General features: G+C 46.3%; 1 protein-coding gene across 7 annotated transcripts in view; it reads right to left on the reverse strand.

Moving 5' to 3' along the window:
* Positions 1-18,082, reverse strand: part of LOC144174631 (uncharacterized) — a 60,684-nt gene that overhangs the window by 25,620 nt on the left and 16,982 nt on the right. For 6 of the 7 annotated variants that reach the window (XM_077703417.1, XM_077703415.1, XM_077703411.1 and 3 more), the window contains one exon: positions 16,014-16,073. The exons of the other annotated variant lie outside the window; for it this stretch is intronic. In XM_077703417.1, the coding sequence (XP_077559543.1) occupies positions 16,014-16,073 (60 nt within the window). The remainder of the gene's footprint in view (positions 1-16,013; positions 16,074-18,082) is intronic. 7 annotated transcript variants of the gene reach the window in all.

Here is an 18,082-nt window from a genome sequence, read left to right on the forward strand (position 1 = left end):
TCGTGAACACTCATTGCCAATTTTTCTTCGTGCCAAACAATGGGATGCGCGGTTGCTTTGCACCCAGCCCAACACCATTGTGCATGCGACCGACTGTGGTTCCTTGGGACCTGTTATCGAGTGTGCACTGCTTCCTTTGAATTTGCAAATGTCTTCAGCAACTGCCCGGGGGACTTTCTCCTTCCCTATGGTTTTGAGCAGGATTGCTGCTAGTATTGTCGCAGCCCTGTCATGATCCTGTCATAGTCCTGTCCAAAGGTACCTGTGGCACACATGGACCAGGGTGGGCAAGTGCAAAAGGATGCCAGGGTAGCTTTCAAGTGAAAGGGCTGGCAAGGTTCCATTTACGTTGCCTCAAGTTTCCGAGAGCCAGACAGAGGAAAAGATACACGAGGTCCATGGTAGGCTCACGCAGCGTTGACCAAAACCAGGCACTGCTACGGTAGCTGTGCACCTTTCTTTCTTTCCCAGTGTGCAAACATTCCCAACGCTACTTAGTACTCCGCAAGCCATATCGAAGACCTAGCTCCTCGCCAAGACAAACACGGAGGTTCCCCTAACGGGCAATCCGCCACAGCGGCACTCGACAGTCCCATCTCGTGGAAACCACGCCACTGGCAATATTCAAAGGAAAGGAAAGAAAGACGAAGCGCAACAGAAGAGAAAGGGACGGCAGAAACGCAAGTTAGGGGCCGGGGGAGAAAGCAGGGGGCGAGATTGCACGAGATAAGGAGGGCGGGGAGGAAGAGAGGGGGGAGAGAGGGAGGGAGAAAGCGACCGCAGCAGCGCCGGCAGCAGCCACGGCGGGGCTTGTCCGCTCAGTGCCAGGCCGGCCGCCCCAGGTAGACGCTGCCGTGGCGCAGGAATCCCGTGTGGAAGACCGTGTGGTGACGCCCTGGGCGGGGAAGGGGGCAGCACAAGCACCAGCTGGTCAGTGTCGTCACGCCGCCACCACAACACGCACCACAGCACACGCACGTCACAATTACGGAGGAGACAGGACAGAGAGAGAGAGAGAGCCCGCACTTGCTCGAAAGAGGAGGAAGAGGAGGAGAGAGAGAGCCTGCAAACCTCCCACTGCGCCTTTTTTTAACACTCAACCAGCTTAGTCCGCCGCACACGCCCCTCTGACTTACTCGTCATTATCTTTTCTTTCTTTTGAGTATTTGGGTACTAAATACATCCAGCAGTTTTGATGGCACCTACTGCAGTCGAGCACAGTGGTAATTGATCCTGACGAATAATGTGACATCAGCGAAAACGTTTACCACACGCAATTCACTTGGCTTATGGGTCAACCTGCTAAAACTAATGCTACGCAGAAACGCAGCGCTGTGTATCATCACAGTTTTATTGTGCATGCAGCATTAGCTTTTATAGGCCGCGCCGTAAGCCAAGTGAATTATGGACCAGCTGGCTCAGATTCTGCCTGTTTTACCCTACCACTGCTCTGTTCAGTTGAGTGCAGCGCTTACTCTACCAACACGTTCCCCCATAGTGCTCCACTGCAGTTTCAACCGTACAAACCTCTCTTGCGATCCTCATTTCACCAGAGTAATGTTTGATAGTGAAGCTCAAGAGTAGTGGGCCTTCGTCCCAGGGCCGCTGGTCTTTGAAATGAACTGCACAGCCGCCATTGCCACACGTGGCCAACGCTTTACTCTGCTTTCATATACACCATCACATCCGGCAGCGAGATTTTAAATACCTGGCTGCAGTCCCTGGCAGTCCCAAAGCACTATCGTGATACGCCGTGTATGAAGAAAGGGATGACCCCTATCCTCTTTATTGGCTTGATAAGGGTTGTGATCCGTGTAACCTGGCCTCCTGATTAGTGGCTTCAAACATGGAAGAAGGAAAAAGGAAGTTGCAGAGGGCGCAAGCTTAATAAATTCAGCCCCATCTTGACAACCCCTTTTTTTCTACCAGGCATGTATTTGTCTTGTCTTGACTCAGATGTTGTTCACAGGCTTTAGCCTTTAAGGAGGCACAAAAGTGCTCAAGTGCAAGCTACCAACCAGCAATCCCATTTTGGAAAGCTCAGTTGCATGCTGTGAACACAAGTGCGACAGTATGCCACATGTCGCACCTCTGTGAATGATACCACTGCAGCCTTGCCATGGTATCATTTAGGCTAGCCTCCTGTTTTCTCATGTATTCTGTTTCTTCACCACGAAGTAACTCACCAAACCACACAACTAGCTCTTAGCTGTTGCAGTTGACGGCACATAGCAAGACGTGCCTCCCAAACCACAAAGCCAGACCTATATTCAAGTCATGGCACCGAAAATTTGAAAAACTTTCATCAGTCACATTCCGCCTTAGAGAACAGAGAGAACAGACGGACAACTTTCCAACAATCGAGATGAAAGAAGCAATCATTTCCATCATTCTCAGGCCCCCAACATCTCGTATCTTGGCGCTTCCCCCTCAGAGACACAGGTTTGTGTTTTCCTTGTCACTTTGTGCACAATCTTACACCAGAAGAGTAAGCCACTTCCTGGCATCGGTTTACTTCGAAATCATCAAACAGCTGGCTACCCCCGTTTTTCTGACCTCCCCAACTACCTGTACAGTTGCAAGCTGTACACTCTGTTCACCAGTTTTTACCAAAAGTATCCCCGCATGTTACTTTTTCCAACTTTTGTGCCACAGACTCTATGTGTTAAACCAAAATTAATTTTGGTGTGTCATTCATTAGAATTTTCCTTTATGAAAGGTGTACGTGACAAAGTTTGTCACCGGAAATAATTCATAGCACTAGCAGCCCAATGGCACAGGCAAAACTGCTTATTGAAACTACTTCACTCTCTTAAAATACAACCAAACGCGTTCAGACATTATTGGGGTGGTGATAAGGCATTGTCTCCCATGCAAAGTCCCACTTTCAAAAAACGCAGGATGAAGTGTATTTCAGATATCGATAGCAGGAACATTCAGGACAAAGTGTTCGAGTTGCTGTGTGGACAGGGATCATTTGAACAGAGAGCAAAATAGCAGAAACTTGACACCTTCAGAATGAGCCACCAACCACTATCATTCAGCCTTCTGAGCATTTCAGAAGTTGACCTGAAATTTTCAGCACGCCCTGAAAATTTTAGCACCAACACAAGGTGGTGATGGTTTGCCGTAACCGGAAATCTCAAGAGACAACCCAAACAAAAGCAGGAACAATTCTAGTGAGAATAAAGGGATGGGCTAACCCTTGGTGCACAATAATAGACTGTTCAAGGTACATTGCAAAAGAAAACAAAACAAACAGGGTAGATTACCTTTTGGTCATAAGGCAACAAAGCCTTCCTTTTTAAGTAATTAGATTTTTTTTTATGTTGCTGCACGTTAGCGATTTCAGTTTCCAGCGTCTTTTTCAATTTTGCCATGTGAGCACACTGTCTCTAAGTTAAGCAAGACTGTTAAGCAAGATTGTTTTTCCAGAACTACTGTAAGATGAGAGTTAAGCTGTCAATGCAATGGAAAGATCGATCAAACAAAAAAATTGGATAGCTGAAAATTGCAGTGGGCATTGCTGTTTGCCTGTTTCAACATCCCCTAATTCTAAACAGTGAAAAGGAGGCAGCAATGTGAGCTTGGAAGGCTTCATTCTTGTGAAGCTTTGTTTCGCGTTGCTTGCGAATGCAACCAAGCTTCTTTTTATTTTTTGTGCATCTTTTGAGGCAGGTTTAAAAACGCGAGGCGAGAAAAGAAACAGGCTGAATAACCTGACCAATGTCTTTCATTGCGTAAGACGCAAATTAGGATTTCGCACGCTGAAGATACATTGATGCTAGCGGCTGTGTTGGGACACGGATAAATTTTTGCCACACGGAGATCTCTACCGATCACTGTTGCGTCGACACAGAAGCGTTTGTTCTTTTTTCGGTTCCTTCACAAAGCAGGCTGCAGTGACTGGAAGTGAAACCCGCAATGACAGTGCCCCAGTAGTGCTAAAAACATACCAAAACATGCAGGGATGGCGCTTATCAACACACGCAGGCGAGTAACAAATCTGCCGAGAGTTTTTCCTTTCAAAGTAATCGAGACGACAGCCACAGAAGGAGAAAAGAATTAGGGGCATCATTCGACATTATCTACTTTCATTCAATGAGGGACAACGCCCGATTGACCATTCTGTTCCAGCAAGTACGTTTGCATACCCGTGGTGTTCTTCTGCCTGGAGTATTTGATAGGCAGAACCAAACGAGTATGTGCGCCGCCACAGTAAGTACAGGCACGTCCATTACAAAGTTTTAAAGCAAGAATCAGCCCGCAAGTGCAACCATATACAGTGCACTTGCAATAACTCAAAACTCGAATAATTACTTTCCGTCACTTCAAACAAATCTCAAATTTACGGCTGGCCCGCTATGTTTTCTGTGTACTTTCACTATGTTTTTAGTGTACTTAAAAGCCGCTTAATTCAAACTGCTCCAATGCGTAAGTTCAGTTAATTCGTACTTTTTACTTCTCCTTGCCGCAAAATATCTGCTGAATTTGCCGCTTCAAGCTGCACATTTGCATCCTCATATCACTAACAGTCACGAATAAAGACGATTATCTACATGCACATGTCAAATCGAAATACCTGCGTTTCAATAACGGCGTGTGAATTAAAGAAAGAGAGAGAAAAAAAAAAATCAAGACGGCAGGAACGACACGCGTGAACTCAATAGAACTCCAGTATTGTGAGTGAATGTTGTATTATTAAATATAAGTGAATGTTTCATTACGACACAAACTGTTATGTTGCCCCGAGCCATACTTATGAAAACTTATTTTTGCAAACAAAATCCTGGGGTCCCTTCGAGTTTGCATTATCGCAAGTCTACCGTATCAATAAAAGAGCAGGCATCAGGTAGGGAAGGTGTACACTCCTGTTACCCCACATTACGCCACATCATATTTAAAGTGAGAAGTCCCGAAATTCGGTTACCAAAATTTTGGTTACCCAAAGGATAACTGTCCCGACTCTTCCAATCCAACGCAGTACGGTCAGCCGACTTCGCTTCCGTAATCCTCATCACAGCCCATTTAACCCATTAGCAACTACTATCGCACGAGCACAACAGCAGCAACTGCACATCGCACGTGGTCACTGCCGTAAATGTACGAGCCCCAAGTAGGTAAATTCATGGCTTAGCAAGAAGAAAAGCACCCTTGGGAATACCCAGTCATCTATTTACGTTATAATGAACTAGCCTCCAGGCCTAGAACATTTTTAATAGCGGTGGTGTTGTTGCTGGCCGTAATGTGTGCGGCGTCATCAGAAACCCCACGTCATAGTTACTCCCACCGTTCACCAGGCAAGTGAGCATGCGCTTTACGAGGATCGCCCGTAAAGTGTGACACTTGCATTAAAAAAAAAAAAAAAAAAAAAAAGAAAGAGGAAAAGAAATAACAGTTAACGTGCGTTTGTGCCTCAAGGGGGGCGCACAAGACAGCTCGCGCTGCAGATGCCCAGTTCACGAAGCCGGTAGTCGCCGGTTCTAGTGCATGCTGACGCGTTCCACTTTAGGAGAAAAGTGAAAGCCCGAGGACAAAACAATCCAGGACCGGCAGTCATGCATGACGAAGATGACAATATACTAGACGGATACTACCACGGTGAAAAGCGACGACGGAACGTGCAAATAAAAAAATTTCAAGCCTAATGCAATACGTGGTGGTGTATCCTTCAGTGCTTAGAGAGAAAGAAACCCTCCAGCTTCGCTATGCTTCAAGCCCTGAGCAACTTAGTGCAAGCTTCGACATTTTTTTTCCAGTGTTTTTATCCGTTTTGATTTTTTCCAACTCTGCATCCAGACATGGCACGTGTAAAGCATCAGTTCCAGCAGTGTCTCTTGGCAAGCCTGGCGAGTCCAATATGACAGCGCAACGGTGGTTTGGTTTGGGTACGTAGGGCATAAGTTCATCCAATCCCCAATCCACGTAAAGTGTCACACCCATCCCACCCGTATTCGGAGTTGAAATATTGCAGCACATCATATGAAAAAGTAGCACCCGGTAATTCCAACTAGGAGTTTAAGTATACCTCTACTCAATGCTTGTAGTCAGCACATAAAAAAAAAGTAATTCGCACATAGCATCATTTCAAGCATGGTTTTTATTTTATCACAAAGACAACCCTGCCTTTCATACAACTGACTGTGAAAGTAAGAAATACAACCATGAATTGATTAAATACTAAACCACAGTGATCATTTGGCCAGAATTACAGTGAACATTTGAAAGAACAAGGTGCCTACTATGACTGCAGTTATAGCTATAGAAGTTGGAAAAAAAAGTTCCCTTTAACTCTTTCGTTACCGCGGGAAATTGACCAATTTTGAAGGGTCTAACAAAACATTTTTTTGTGCTATACATATTGGTTAGGCACACATTGCAGTGACATACAATGCAGATTATTCCACGCGCTTTCCAACGACACCAGTTTTATTAATGTTTTCCTAAATAATGATTCCGAAAAAAATTATCGAATTCGAAATTTTTGTCCGCGCGTCGAGGAAAAAAGAAAAAAGTAAGTTGTGTATAATAAACCGCGAGTAGTAGAAAAAATTTAGAATATACATTTTGTAGGTAGACATTTCAAAAACCCGTCCTAGAAAAAAAATTGACTTGCGCAGTACAATTTGTCAGATATAAAAGAAAATGTTAGCCCACGTGGTGGCCATGCCATGTGGTGAAGCCCAACCTCTATTTCAAGTTTTGCTATTTTGGATAGTTCTCTAGAAGAAATCTGGTGATTTGACATTATTAAAGGCCCAAATTAGCCTCCACGTGATGTAAAAACACCTTGTCAATGATTATGACCGGCACAATATTGAAGGCAAGCAAGCGATGTGAAAAAATCCGCTTGGAGTTGAGAACTAAAGTCTTTGGTGGATGCTTGTTGACGTTCTGATGATCGCTCATCAGTCAGAACTTTCATTTGCGGTTTATTATCATGTTCTGACTCACTATGGTAGCCCTGCTTGCAGGAATAAGGTACGATGCGCTAGAATCATGCCCAGCAAGCTTTCACCAAGCCGCCGTCGGGCTGTGAAGCGAGTTCAACACTACGAGCCTACTACATTGCAGCGCCACCTAACAATTTCGAAAAGAAACAAATACAAGGCTGTTGGAGACTTTGTCAGAATAAACAGTACTACTAAGAAGCGACACTAGACTTCCGGAAATACCCTCGTCTGAAACCGAAACTGGCCGGTGAACAGCTGGCGGTGTTCAAGGCCAATTGGAAGCGTTCTCCTCGTCTGAACTGATACCCGACGACTTGGTGTTATCGTTTGACTTTCAGCGGAAGCTCTTATCACAGAAGCAAGGCGTAGATAAAGTGGAAGCGCGAGCGGCATGCTTGTTTTGAGGAGCAGTAGCGGGCAACGGAGGCGCCATGGCAAATGAGCTTGTAGTTGGGTAACTGCGTAGTAGCGCCAAATATGAATTTCGCAATGCGAAAACGAAACCGAAACTGCTGGAAACTGGTTGAAAATGTCAGGCACACTTGCTAGACATGCGGGGGACCATGAGAAATAAGCTTTGGGAGAATAAAGCTGCCCTTTGTCCGAACCAAAGATCATTAGTGAATAGCTGGGGCCATTTTCAAGTAATTATCACCTCTCAACGCTGTCGGATTACAAAGCTGACCCCATTATTTGGTATTTGACTTGCCAGGAGCCTTTTAACAAAAAAAATATTATGGTAATGCAGCCTAACCACGACGTGCATCCTTTTTTCTCAAGTGCAGCAGCCACGCCCCCTTGGTCAAAAACACGCGCACCTCAGCTCGCAATAAACGCCGCCAAAAATCTCAATGTCGCCGGAGCGGGAAAATTTAAACTGATTCTAAAAGGGCAATGCCTAGACTAATCACTGGCTGCATTAGGTGTACGAGAAACGACTACAACATGTCGAAATAGGCAATATAAATCATCGATCACCGGTGATCGATTTGAATAGGCGTGGTAACGAAAGAGTTAAATGCCAACTTGCTGCCAACTCTGCCCAACTTGCACACTAAGTCATCAATTTTATGCACTTTTATACAAGCTTTTTTAAAAATGCCCTGAGGATAACATCCCTTTTAAATGAAAGATTCACTCTACAGTGTCTTTGAAGGAATGGTTTTGTCTAAAACGAGATAACTAATACTGACACACTTTCCAATTTCCCACTACATGTAATCAGGACTGACATCACTGGGCAGTAGCCCACTGGAACGGAGCTTTTGGGAAGTAGCCCCCAATCACATGAACTAGTCCCTGCGATGTTGTAGAGGAATTAATGCAAAAAAGTGGATCGCGAGCCGCCGTCCTTTTATTTTTATTGTCTACCTTACTTGTATGAAGCTCGAGTTAAAACTCACGTGATTTTTGTTCTGCCGTCGCAATCTTTTTGACGAACCCAACTTAAATTTTGTCTCAGTTGCCCCTTTACATAGCACGGTCTTCAGCTGCAGGAAAAAAGGAGTACTTGTTCACAGACGAAACTTTACACATTGTTCTGTGGAACTCTCCCTGCCACAAAGGATTGTGATTGGGAGCGCACAATTGAGACAATGTTCCATTCTTGCGAAACCGAGGTCAAGTTCAAACAAGTTTTTCTTAGTAAATGGGGAAGACGCATCTCAATTTTTCTTTTCCTTCAGAAGGAAACCTTCAAGCAAATTTTCAGTCTTGTGGATAAAGGTAACACAATTTTTTTTCTAGGGAACCTCTCAACTTGAACGACTGAGATGGCTCACAAAGAAAATTTCCCCTTCAATGCAAAAAGCTTGAGCAGAATTGTCCAGAACAGAGCACCTGTCAATTCACTACCAACCCACCATTTCGAAGAACCACATGTTATAATGACCATTGTGTTCTGAAACAGAATGTGACAACTTTCGGCAAACTACACTAGCATGTAGTTGCTGTGCGACACCGAGCGAAAGCTTCCAGCATAAAATTTGACTGCCTTGTCATCTAACGCTATCACATTGTAGCCGACCAAATTTGGGTCAATATAGGTGGCCGAGATTTGGCCGAAATTTCATCGAAATTTGGGTCAATAGGCGGCCGACAAGCCAGCAAAATTTTATGCTGTAAGCTGTCTCACAGCGTAAACACCAACTACATGCTCTGGTGTTATGGCAGTGCAATGATATACTGACATACATAGTTTGTCGTATAAACAAAATTATGCAGCTTGACCGGATTCGAGGCTTCATTTCTTGGTCCTGAAACAAGAGTGCTACAACTGTGCCCTCCGAAAACTGCAGAGGACGAAAATACCAATGAGAGCCATCGATAGTTCTGTGCAGTATTTTCGTTTGCACGAGAATGCCAGCAGTTCCAGCTAAAACCATGGCAACAACTTGCTATGCTTTAATTAGATAGCTGAAATTCTTTTTTTCCTTCCTTGTGATGCACCACTATACCTACTTTTTTTTTTTGTAGAAAAACACAGTTACAACTACTTCCAGCAGCCATGCATCATTTATTACTAAGCCCTAGTGTATTCATGGCAGCAATTGATGCAGGGGAGTTTACTAGGCTTTAATAAAAGCTTGTCCACAGGCCGACAGTATAACAGTATTCACTGCCAACACCTTAAATGCTCATAAGTTAAATGTCTTGCATTCTAATTAGACAATTAGAATGCACAGCAATCTACTGTCGTAGTTTCAGATGCTTGCGAGGGCAGTCGGAAAACAGAAAGGACCACATTCCCAGAGCTTCACCGTAATCCTACATCCAAATTACAAATTGACACCTCCCTGCAGGTCGTGCGCCCAATGATGACAGTGACAGATCACAAGCTGTCATGATAGCATAAATCATCATTACCGTGGCATAGACACAAACTGCAGATATCTTCACTATAACGAATGCTGAAAAGGAATCTGTTGCTCTAAAGCATGCACGTTCAAAAGTTTCAAGAAGCATGCTTCCTCTACCTAGAAGATAGGAAGTAAAAAAATCATGCACCCCTCATCTAGCGATGACGACGGTTGAATGCAAAGCTTTCTTGTGGATTCCTTGGTTGGCCAATCGCACACTGCGAGTATGTGCTACTCTGGAGGTATGCAATTTTTCTAGAATAAGTGCTGCAACTCCCGGGTGTGTACTCCGTAGGCCTAACGTTTGGGTTTGGGGTGTACCGCGCGCATCGGTACCTGCTGCTTGGTGTACAGCGAGTACTTCTTCTAGTGGGTGCTGGTTCAAGGTGTTAAACCTCAAATTGTGCCTTTAAGCCCAGCGTCCTAAACCTCAAGGCCTAACATCCTGCGGTGAACAGCCTTACTTACAGCATGCAGAGAAACGTCATTGTCATAAGCAAGCTGTGGGCAACGGCTGTCAACGTTCTCCTCAGAATGTGCCATTAGGCCAATATACGCCGCGACGTCACACGCTTGCCACCTTTTCCTCTGCAGCATTAGTGGAGGGGGCCCAATGAAGTCGTCGCCTATCCTCGCAGGAAAGTGTTCTTAATTTTTACACATCTCACCCATGATCATCATTGTCAGAGGAAGTTTCCTTTCCAGCAGCAAGTTTTCGCATCCGGACATCAGAGAGAGAGGCTGAAAGCTTCACTTAAAAGTGCGATGGGGACTTAAAGGCTAACTGTGCCAGAAAATACAAAAACACAGACGTACAATCAGCAGCACACCTGCGCTCCTTCCCCAGTTGTCACCACTACGGCCATCGGAAGACACGCTGCCATCTTCTAGCAAATAGGTGCTGCAGCGCTTCGTCCCAAGATGCATCCCCAACTTCGGATTCCACCACCAGTGCGCTGCTCACAGAGCAGCCATGCAGTGGTTGAGTTCCCAATCTTCAAAGCAGTGGAGACAAATGGAAATGCCACAGCGCTTGTGGCAATAGAGCACAGAAAAGGACAAGAAAGAGACGACTGGGGGCACGCGCAGCATGTGCACGGGGAACAGGACCAGGGACTGTGGCAGTGTGTGCCTGCGCTTCGGGGAAATCGGACGTGTGAAGACTGGCTCGGATCTCACAAAAGGTGTGGTTTTCTGGGGACAATGTCTTCCTTGGGAGCCACAGCCGGGCGCTAGGACCCCGGTACCACACGCTCTAAGGATGCCGAAACGATACCCGAGAGAGACGCCCAAGAATTGAGCCCAAAACTTGGGCATCTCTGCCAGTGCTTGTTAAGTTTGCCTCATCTTCCCCTTACCTCTCTGCTTTGCACCTACTACCACTCTACCTCTACATGGACTCCCACTGAAAGGCATCAGGAAAACTAATTCGCCCAACAGGGTGGTGGTAGTACCTCTTCTGTTCGAAATTGAGTGAGTGGTGAAGTTTGCAGATGGCGACCGTTAGACGTTCTCACAGAGGGTGATTTCTCCACTTTCAAAGGCATCAAAGCCAACACAAATTTAGAAGTGGAATAGATATAAAAAGACATGCAATTTGACATATCACTCCAAAGGGTGCGGGTCAAGCGATGCTTTTACAGCAGATACAATTGACAGTAGTGACGTCATCCTGCTACCACAAACAGAGCAGTCTTCAATACAGATGGTTTTGAAGAAGAAGAAGAAAAAGAAAGGAAAAAAAAAAAAAAAAAGATGGTTGCCTTGCATTTCAAGGGTCATGTTATAGATAGCAACGCAGCCAAACCACCTTTGCACCAGCTGCGATAGACTAGATTCACTCAAGGTTATCGCAGCTGGTGCACCCTAGGCTCAATAGGGTGCATTGCGCGGACCCTGGCTGCACCGCCAGATCAACACTGCAAACACCGGAACCTCAACCTGAACGCACCTGAACGCAGGCAGGTTCAGGCAGCTGCTTCCAGGTGTTGTCCAATGGAGAGCCTTGAAGCGCGCAACGAGGCCATACGGCAGAATTGCAGCTTCGCGGTACACAGGCACCACTTGCTTCACTAGAGCGACTCCAATCAGCCACTCACAACCTAGTTCAGTTCACTTATTATTAATCAATCCGTCCATCGTTATTTGTTACGTGTCGATCACAGCTCCAACTTTCTGCTACGTTGATCCCCCCCAATCCAGTGAAGGGTAGTCTTCGAAGGTTGATGCCACAAATGAATGCACGTGAAGAGGTCCAGAACGCACGAGTACTGTTAAAATGCGCCAACCCAGGTTTTGCAGACGCCCTTCCCAACCCCCCCCCCCCCCCCTCCAAGCAGCACGAGCCTTAGGCAGCAGCCCCCAGATGACACTAAAGGCACATCAGGCACATACCCCTCTTAACGTTAGCCCCCCCACCTTCAGACTGTAGGCAACAATGCAGCTGCTACCCTCCAGACTTACCTGCACAGCTTCCTACGGCCAAAGCATAAGAACCATGCCGGTAGCAAGCAGGAGAGAAAAAACAAAGAGGACACCTCGCCAAATGAACGTTAACCGCACAGGCAGAAACTAAAATGTGAAACAGAAACAACACGTGCACTAGGTCACCCGTTTTTGTGCAAGAACTCAACTTTATTTTTTTTTCTTCTTCTCCGAGAATTTCATTTCGATCAACACTTCCGTTGAAAACATTCTCAGATTGAGAAAGAGAGAATAATATTATAAATAAGGCTCTGTTACTCTTCAAGGCAGAATAATATAACCAAACATAACAGAACGAAGGATTTTCTTTTTTTTTTCTGTTGTCCCATACACCGCCACACAAAACATGCACACACGAACCTGTCACAAGAGGTGAAATTAAAGAAGAGGAACCTAAAACAGCAAAGAAACAAGCAATAGGAAATGTTTAGGATCGTGTAGATCTGCTGGGGGTAAAAAAAAAAACTCGGCTGTGTACGGAATGAGTGCAATGTGAAAAAAAAAAAGAAAAAAGAAAAGAAAACCCACGTGGTATTGTTATTGGAAAGGTATAATCCCCTGCCAAGGACTCAAAATCACACAAGGTAAGGTAGGTGCGGAACGCCGCATCACCATAGAAAACAACCCCAAAGTGGCAAATATTTCTCTGTACAAAGCTTACACTTGCAAACAATAAATTAATACAAAACACAACTACGTCGCATAAACTAGATGCACAAATAAGAAACGAGCGCAAGAAGGAAGAACAAAGAGGGAAGTGGTTTACTGCGTCACGCTGCCCAAGATAAATGCCAAAGGAAATCACGCGGGAAAAAATTTTTTTACAGAAAGTGAATGGAGAGAGTAAAAGAAGGAAAAAAAAAAGGGGGGGACACTTACAGCAAATGCCTGCCTGGTACAAATTTGAACACGCGATTTAGAGTCTCTCCAAGACAGACTAGCCAAAAGAATAAGAAAAAGAAAAGCCGACTGTGTTTGCAGCCGTCGCGTTACATCATGTCCAACACAAAAGAGAAAAAAAGGAAGAACAAGCAGGTACAAAAAGAAGAGAGAAAAAAATGACAAAGTGGGGGAGGGGAAAGAGGGGGGAGCAGCTGCAGAGTGCGGAGAATGCCAAAATCCCGGCTGTGGCTGTGGCTGTGCCAGAGGCTGCGGCTGTGGCTGCGGCCTTTGGGGAGGGAGTATCGGCGGGCACAGCCTTGAGGGGCCCAAGCGCACACCGCATGCGCCCACCATGACCTAACTCTTCCTGCCTCTCTAGCAATAGCGAGACGTCGACACCCCTGCAAAGACGAGGAGAAGAAACAGGAGAGAGAGAGAGAGAGGCGCTGTTTCAGCCCACGCCCCCCAAATCGCAAGAAGGACGAGAGAGAGAAAAAAAAAACAAGATCGGGCTTCTGCGGATCCCCTCTGTGCAAGACCCACCGGCAGCGTGGCCTCTCCCTGTCCTCAACGGGGGGGAAGAAGCGGGAGGGAGGAGCAAGCGGGGGGCGCCCCTATTGGTTCCCGGCAGCCGAGGCGCCGCCAAGCAAAAGGAACCACGCCGCCGGAGGAGCGCCGTGAAACTGGTGGCTGCCGGTCGCCCGCGGGTCGACACAGGTCCCGGGAGGGCCGGCTACGGGCAAAACGGGGCGTTCGCGCGCACGCACGTCTTATAATGCCGCTCTCCCCCGCCACAACACCACCGCACGGTAGGCTCAAAAGCCAAACGGCCACCAGAAACGTCATGCTCAGTTGCAGTCCAGTACATGAACACAGCCAGCACAGCACACAAACCTATCTTGTTTTCGGGAGGGATTAAAAAAAAAAAATGACAACTTGTTGTTCCTCATGCATCAAGCATACGGAGTAAGCGATAAAACGGCAACCACCAGTTCCGTGTGGCTTGCCAGAAATGGCAGCAGTAAGAATTCAGGCCACGGCTCGCCTGCGCCTTAAGTTATTTCGTCCGAATCATTCTTCTTGTCTTGACCATGCAGCAGTTACGGTCATCGTCGTCTGTCCCACTTTAACAATCTCGGCGCGTTCGAACAGAGTGTACACATTTCGCGAATAGCTTGGACACCACCCCTCCCAACCACTACGTTTCTGAATCGTCATCACCATCATCATCAGCCTGTGTGTCCACTGCAGGCCATCCCAGGGCAGTGGACATCATCCCAAAGATCTCCAGCCCCGTCTATCCAGTGCTAGCTGAATCCACCCTTTCCCACCAAATTTTCGTAGCTTATCCCTCCATCGAGTCTTTGGCCGACCCCTATTGCATTTACTGGCAGCCATTTCGTTAAACGGATGGTCCACCTGTTGCCCCTCATGTGGATGGCGAGGCCCACCCACACCCATTTTCTTCGCCTAATTTGAGCTAGAATGCCTTCCACACATAAAATGTCTAACAAAATAAAAACGTCCAAAACGACGCTTGATATCCAAAAACGCAGGCTGATATCCAAAAACGCAAAAACACTCCAAAAATTTTGAGAGAAATTTTGAGCCCATGCTTGCACTTTTGCATGATTGAAAAAAAGATGCTGCTAGCAACCAAAAAGCGTGGAAAGAAAACTGAAGTCATGTGCTGTGCTGCAAGGTGCTCAAAGGCATGAAAATGCCATCATGCCACAACACTACAGGCAAAACGTAGCACCAAACGCAGCACCAAAAGGAACGCATTGTTCTTGCCCACTGTGCAACTTTGGTAAAGCGAGAGATCAAAACACCCGAAAAAGAATGCAAAGGAGGGAATGACCGTGCTCAGAGTGGCACACAATGTGGCGTTACAGATAACACGTTGATCATGCAAGTGCTCTTGAAATGCTGACCAACGTATAAAGCTTGCGCGCTGTCAAGCATGCACATTTGAAACATCCACCGAGAAAAGCAACAGTGAGGTAATGCACCCGGTCTTCCAAAGAGGCAACAATACAAGCACTGGCTTCATGCAAGTAGGTGCCAACAAGGTTAACGAGCCCAGCCGCTCTCAGCAATTTCAAAAGAATGAGACGCATTAAAATGTCTTCCCCATGCCTGGCCAGAAGTTAAGCCATTGAAGAGACACCAAAGGCAAAAAGAACACCGGAATACAAAATTTTGTATCGACAGATTTAGGTACACCAGTCTTTAGGTAGACCCTCCTCACCAACCATCTTTTGACTGAAGAACTAACCAGTAGATTACTAGGCTTAAGAAGTGTTGTCCCCATTAAATAAATTCTATGCACTGAGATTCACAACATTAATTACAAGGCTGGTTGGGAAGAACAATTCCAAGGTACAAAAAAAAAAAAAAAAGAAAACTCCCAGTAGCTTCTGTTATGTTAACGCTCAACTGGCGCTAAAAAAAATCTGCTGCTTTGCTGTCTAAACGTATTAGAGAAAGCTCAAAGGAAGAGAACTTCATGCTCTCAGCATCAATTTCTAAACAAAGAACTAAACAAAGAAAAAAACGTGGCATTGCTAAACAGCTACCAAGACTGAGAATGCTCTATCCCTCAATAAAAGCGGGAGTTCAGTTGCCGTTAGTGCCCCTTCAATTTACGATACTCCAAACAAAAAGAAAACGCTTCAGAGTATGTATCTATCCTGTCCCCTATGGCTACAGAACTTGACACTTCCCAACTTCCAATGTAGCACCCCCCTCCTCAAGCTAGCCTGCAGCACAACAAGCTACTCGCATCCCCCTGTCGCCCAAAGACGCGTTAGACTGAGCCCCCCCGAAGACTTGCCTGATGCCATGCCAGACTGATGGAGATCAGGAGGAGGATAGCCCGTATCCCAGTACATTCCTGAGCAAAGCCGACACACACATCAGGGCTCAGAGCAGGTGCAGCATAGCAGCAGCAGCAGCGTTAGCATCACTGACATGGGGGGGAAAGGAAAGTGTGGCAGCAGTGCTGGACAGGTGTGCTGGAAGAGACAGCGCGCTACTTCGAGCAGTTTCTGGAGCAGCTTCTAGAGCACACTTTCGAGCCCTTGGAGTGGGTGATTATGGCGATTTCACTTACACCAACGTGCAGGCACCACCGGAAACCATGCAGTGCTTTGAAGTGCTAGTAATACTGTTTAGTGGCTGTCAAAGAGTGCGACTCAAAAAGGCCATCATGTGCAGAAAGAAGTTTTAGCTAGAAGTCTCATATCAATTTCAAACACAAGGATGCTTTTACAGGTGGTGGAAGCGGGCTTGAGCCTTTCGGAGCAGCTCAAGGAGCACGAACAATGTTGTTTTGGAGCAGCGTCCGTGCAGTAAAAAGGGAGCTCTGAAGCAGCTTCGCAGCACCAAAAGGCAAATATTAGTGCAGTGCAAGCCTGTTTGGGAGCAGATTTCTAGAGTCCAACATCATGTATATAAATTTTTCTTATTTGCATTTTTTATTCCATTGCAATTCGCCTCAAAACTCATTCTACGGACGTTCTTCTGCACTCATTGGAACCACCAAACGAGTGCGGAAGCCGTGTCGTTTTAGAAGTGTGATTGCTAATTATCTACCGCAGTGAAGAAATGACTCTGCACAGGTATTGGGTTGTGCTAGCATTCAAGTATAGACCCTTTGCAAAATACTATCAGGCATAGCGGACAAGCGGAAGGCCAGTCGAGCAACATTCCGCGCGGCCATGATGAAGGAAACACAGCGATTGTGCCGGCTGCTCGACTCAGTGCGCTCCCGCATCGCCTAAGCTCGGACTTCACGGACTCACAGTACTGGGGTACTGGATGATATGGCGTCTGCGTCGCGGGGATCGGTCTTTCCTATCACCAGGTGGGACACCAACCTCTCTGGTATACCGCGTTTGAGCGACGAGCGCATTCATGCCGTTTGCAGAGGGGGACGCAGCAATGAGTCGGCATGACTCCTGCAGAACTCGTAACCGCATGTGGTGATAAAATCAAAACAGCAAGCAAAAGAAACTCAGAAACTTATCCGATCAGACTGAACGCCGAGGTGACTACGAGTGGCTTTAAGAGAGCGCCGCGCAGCCGCGCTTCCTTTATCATGGCCGACGTTTGCGAATGACCTCAGTTATCATGAAAGCTCGCGTATGTACTATGTTGCCAACTTTTCTGAAATGGGTCTATTAGCCCAATTCATTTTTAAATACACGTATTAGCATGGGAGTTGTCAAGTTCTGCCGTGCAGAGTCGAGAAGATCAGATAGCAGGCGTTGCATCGTGTCCGGTAAACAGCAGTGTTAAGTAAACTTGCGGTGGCATTCCGTAAAACAAGAAGTTTGTTTGCATTTTTTCTATCGAACAATGGTTTCAGAGCACGCAAAGCAGAACACAGCTTTGTGTTCACCCGTCGCGAAGTTGTGAGAGTCGACGAACGTACGACGCAAAATACGTAACAAGAACGTGTTGAAATGTTGTACCATCCTCCAATAAACGAAGCTAACCCCCCCAAAGTTCACAGGCGAAAATGAGTAATTACCTCACAACAAAGGCAAACCCAATTACAGTGTACTCTCCGTACATCAGATCCAGTAACAGCGAACTCTGTCACAACAGACCATTTCTGTTGGTTTGTTTGGTTCCCATGCACTTCAAGTGGAATGCGCTCTGCTCATAATGGACCTGGCTATAGCAGACTAGATACAACAGACTAAATTTTTGGCAAAAATTGTTTTGACTGGATGTGAATAGCGGACTTCTGCAGTGCCGGCACCGGATATGCTTATTTATTTTGGCGAGGAAAATACTATGTCTGGCAAAATTGTAGGCATAGAACGGGTCATTGGCGCGGCCCCAAGCCAAGCCAGCACCAGTGCCCCCCCCCCCTTTTGCGTGACCAGCGACAGG

Source organism: Haemaphysalis longicornis, unplaced genomic scaffold (assembly GCF_048455015.1).
Source record: "Haemaphysalis longicornis isolate Haplotype H1 unplaced genomic scaffold, Haemaphysalis longicornis Haplotype H1 scaffold_3, whole genome shotgun sequence".
In the NCBI taxonomy this organism is placed as follows: Eukaryota; Metazoa; Arthropoda; class Arachnida; order Ixodida; family Ixodidae; genus Haemaphysalis; species Haemaphysalis longicornis.